The sequence below is a fragment of the Polypterus senegalus genome, chromosome 10 (assembly GCF_016835505.1).
Source record: "Polypterus senegalus isolate Bchr_013 chromosome 10, ASM1683550v1, whole genome shotgun sequence".
NCBI lineage: Eukaryota > Metazoa > Chordata > Cladistia > Polypteriformes > Polypteridae > Polypterus > Polypterus senegalus.
The window spans coordinates 143,159,732-143,164,417 of record NC_053163.1 but is presented as its reverse complement, the minus strand read 5'-3'; the positions used below and the strand labels follow the sequence as shown (position 1 = coordinate 143,164,417).

The 4,686-nt window shown below is 37.2% G+C and overlaps 1 protein-coding gene across 1 annotated transcript; it reads left to right on the top strand.

Annotated features, from left to right (window-relative positions):
• Window positions 1–533: 533 nt before the first annotated feature.
• Window positions 534–1,568, top strand: LOC120538269 (the record flags this gene model as incomplete). The annotated part of the gene is made up of 1 exon (XM_039767727.1): window positions 534–1,568. A coding segment is annotated over one exon (1,035 nt), but the record flags the coding sequence as incomplete, so codon positions are not given.
• Window positions 1,569–4,686: the final 3,118 nt, after the last annotated feature.

Below are 4,686 nucleotides of genomic sequence, written 5' to 3'. Positions count from 1 at the left end.
TGGGCAAGCCTTATTTCTATTTTAAATATTTTAATTTTCAGAAACAGGTGTTTATTTTTCACCCTTTATATAAAAATATAACCTAGATCTTTTATAAGAAGACTATTATGGAGACTCTAAAGATGGGCACGATGTTTTTGTTTTTTTTAAATGAGGTGTTAAAAGTGCTCTGCTATGTGACAGTCAAAGCGACTATTCAGAAGGGTCCAGCCAGAGATCTGCATATATATTTAGAACTGCCAGACTTGATTAAATGGAGTCATGTTATTCAATGTTTTAAAATCATCTTATAATGGGACTGAGAAAACTCCTCGCTCTTTTCACCCAAATGTAATTTTTTTTTTTTTTAATCTGTATCACTCAGCTTCTTCTACTAGATGGAAGCAATGTCAGTGCTGAAGGAGAAAGTCCTGTTTTGTTTGCCATCACCCTCAGTCCCAGAACATAATCATGACAGGGAAGAAGAGTTTCCTGAGGGGCAACTGCGTCTGCATCCATCACCTCTGACACACAGACTGCATAGTAGCAAAAGTAAAAAGAGGCATCTCTCGCCTGGAACTCGGCGGAAGAGGGAGTTTATCCCTGAAGATAAGAAAGATGCCTGCTACTGGTTCAAGCGCAAGAAGAACAACGAAGCAGCCAAAAGGTCCAGAGAAAAGCGTCGCTTTAGTGACCTATTAATGGAGAGTAAGCTGATTGCTCTGGTAGAAGAGAATGCCTGTTTGAAGGCAGAGATAGTGGCTCTAAAGATAAGGTTTGGCCTAGTAAAGGACTCGGGTTTGATTCAATCACCAACAATGCTATACAGCAACTCTCTTCCTTTTCAGTCTTCCTTATGGAATATGAACAAAGGCCTAGGAGGTTGCCAGAGCTCAGCACTAGATGTGGACCACAAGATGCAACTTTTTGAAATGGAAAGACACATTGAAATGTGTGGCTGGAACAAGAATGACCAACACTGGTGTTACAACCTCCCTGAAAAGAGGTGCCTTTGTCATTCTGTACTCACTGAAAATCATGAGAAAGCTCAAACAGAAGTACCAAACAAAACCAGAAATGACTTAAGTGAGGAGGACTTCCCTCATTCTTCTCAAGAAAGTCACCAGAATCATTGTTCAGAGCCTGCTCAAGTACCGGATGCTCTTTATTACAGGGAACATTTCAACACTAAGAGAACCGAAAGAGCTCATCAGTCCGAGGAAGACCTGCACAAGCAAGAATCCCCCTCCAAATTCTTAAAGGTAGCTGCAGCAGACTATGAGAAAGCTGGTGTACCCCAAACACCATATGTTTCTAGCTATTATGCACCATCAAGGGCAGCATTTGGCCAGACATGGTTACTCCCAAATGTGGGTGACCAGAATTTTAGAAGAAATCTGATTTTACCATGGGAGAGTCACAGCATTTTCTCTGGCTTACCTTTCGGTGAGGTTGACTTCAAACAACTGCCCCTCACTCTACAGAGCAACCAGACATTGAACTTGAGCAGGGTGGAACATTTTCAGGCTAAAGTTAAAAGTCTGTCAAATGAGCTTGTCCAGCTCAAGAAATGCTTTACATCAGATTGAGCAGATACCTTTTTTTTTTTTTTTTTTTTAACATTTTAAAGAAAGTAATTAAAATAAGTTGTCTAAGTAGATATTGGATTTCTTTTCTGTATTTGTTGTTGTGGCAAACGTGTATATTACTATACTCTAATCTACTCTATTATACTATGCTATACTTCAGTACATTGCTATAATAGAAAATGTCAAAAGAAGAAACCTGAAAAGCGATTTTCAATATGCAATTATTTAGCTTGTAATTTTCCTTATCTTACGTTTTACACTAATGTAAATTTTATTTTTCAAATTCATGTACGTCAATTATTGTGTTAATTAAAATATTATTGCAAAGAGATAAAAAAAAATTAGGAAATGCGTAGTATCGATCTAGTAATTATGTACTTTCATTTAGTTGGACATGAGACAGCCGCAGTGGTGGTGAACTTAGGCTCTTTCTTTTCATTTCACTTTGCAAAGCTGTCACGGCTGAGCTTTTCTTTTGCAGCAGCCGGCTGTTCCGCAATATGTGCATCTTGCTAGAAATGGCAAAAGTTTAGTAGCAACACTGTTTAATAAAAACACGAAGTGTAGCTTTACTAGCTATGAATAAGAACCAAAAATGTTGTAAGTTTAGTTTGCTAATTGCAGGAAGGCACTGCTTGCCTAAAAACAATATAACTGCTTCTCTTGTATTAACATTTTAGCAAGTTAAATGTAGCTGTAAATTGTATTATACTTGACCATCCATATTTATTTCAATCAGATCGGTTAATTCACTTCACGATCGGAGTCTGCCGTGGCCGCTTTAGGTGGAAGAAAAGAACCAACCCTGGTCGGGCCACCGGTCTGTACGGGGTGGTCCACATCTAATTATACAGATCCAGCTCATCTGGATGACTTTGATTTATGCGGGGACGATTCCAGTTCAGCGCGAAGACGATTCTTCATGTCGTCAGTTCGCACATCGATGGTCCGGGATTTTTCGGGTGATTTTCTATGTAATAAACTTAATAAGTTATAGCGTAACGAATATTGCATAATTAGATCTTGGCCACACTATAGAAGGGCACGCGCGAGCATTCTCAAATGAAAACTGCATTAAGGGTCCTACGCTTATTGTAGGCGTTTATATAAACATATTTCCGTTACAATACCGAGGCCTTCTAGCGTCGTATGCATCGATAGCATACGGTAATAGAAAACGGCTTTGTGACGCGTTTGTTGAGCATACAATGAAAATGTGTTTATTGGAGCAAATTGCATCATATTGATATTTCTGCATACACTGCAAAATAGTTTTTTTTAACAACATACTCTTTTGAAAATCTACCCTGATCTTTAAATGTTAACACCACAATGAATGCCTCCAGCTATGCTGTTAATCATGGTCGAAACATACGTAATTAGCTGTTTCTGAATTACATCGATGCGAAACTGGGACCAATTAAAGAATTCTTAGCCGAGCTTATGATCAGGCGCCCAGTGTTAATCAAAAGCAAAATTGTACCGAGTCTGATTGACGTCAATATAATGACTCGCTTTTCCTGAGGGTTTGTAGCTAATTATCAGTTAATTAAATACAAAAAATCGTTAATTTGTCTGTTTGCTGTTTGGCGGTATGCAGCTCGCTAACTATTCCTGCAGTACGTAAACGTCCATGGATTAAAAACGCAAACACTATAATACTATTCTTTCTTTCTTTCTTATAAACACCTGAACAATTTCAATTTTTAATGACCGTTGTGACTTTCGCTAAAGCATTTTGTTTGTTTTTGCACCTTTGCCTGTTCGCACTTCAGGTGACCGTGAGCTCACTAAACGCGCTTTTAATCGATTGGCTGAAATGTGCTTTCCCAGCTTTGCTGTTGCTGTTATGAATATCTCTAATAAGCCGTCATATAAGTGAAACACGGTCTATTTCTTATCCAAGGCTGCAAACCTCACATATTAGAGTTGGTATATACTGAGTATCGTATATATTAATATAATCACGTTTGAAACGTGATTCATAGATAGATAGATAGATAGGAAAGACACTATATGAATGAAAAGATAGCATCCATGATCCGGCGGATGGTGCCTAAAACACTGAATGTTTTCGGAATCATTGTGAGTATTGAATTAAATATTGGACTCAGTTACCGCTCCTTGTACCATCAGTTCGGATTGTGTTTCTGCACAAACTTGACGCGTTCGTTTTAAAAAAGAGAAAAAGTTCGGTATTGTACAAACGAATGCACAATTCTAACGACTTGCTTTTGTAAATGATGATTATTATTAAAGATTGACCAAAGTATGACTATTTACTCTAGTAAAGAATGGATAGACCTATACATTGAATGCTCTACACCACATATTCTAAAAGTTCTTAAAATCTGATACAAATTATTAATAATAACTTGGTAGGGGAACATAATAGTTTAGAGGTCAGCATGGCTGTGTAGCATTTTAATGTCAACAAGGTGGCTGACACATGCACTTAATGGCATTAAAATGAAGACTATCAGATAGGTATTTTAAGGTGGATTTTCTAAAAAAAAAAAAACACAAGCTGACAAACATGAATGAAAGACAAGAACCGACCTGGAAGGGATGCCAAGGCATGTCAGGACACACTCAGTCAGACTCCTTCACTTACAATTTAGGGTTGCTAGTAAACAAGCAAATTTTAAAAAAGTACACACTTGAAAATTAAGGTGCCATAGGGCAACAAGTTACCAAAAGAATCACCGATGTGACAGCTCTGTAAAGAACCTTTTTTATTTAGATCCATAGCAAGTTTAAAAAATCACGATGAATAGATAATAGCAGATTTTAAAAATTCTAATGGGTTCCTGATTTTAAAGGATTTTTGCTGGGTACAATACCACAGGCTCAATACAGGTTGTCTTGATCTGTTAATATCCTGCTAAGTCATCTCTTATACATTAAAGATTTCATTTCAAACACCGATTAACCAATTTTATATGCAAAGAGAACTTTCTAGAATGAAACAGTTCTTTGCCAGTCAATGGCTTTATGAGAAACCACACAACCCAATAAAATGCCTTTAAAGAATCATTAATGTTAATAGGGTAGAGTGAAGAAAAGCAAAATATATACGTATGCAGAACATGCTAACATTTAACAAATTCTTATCTAT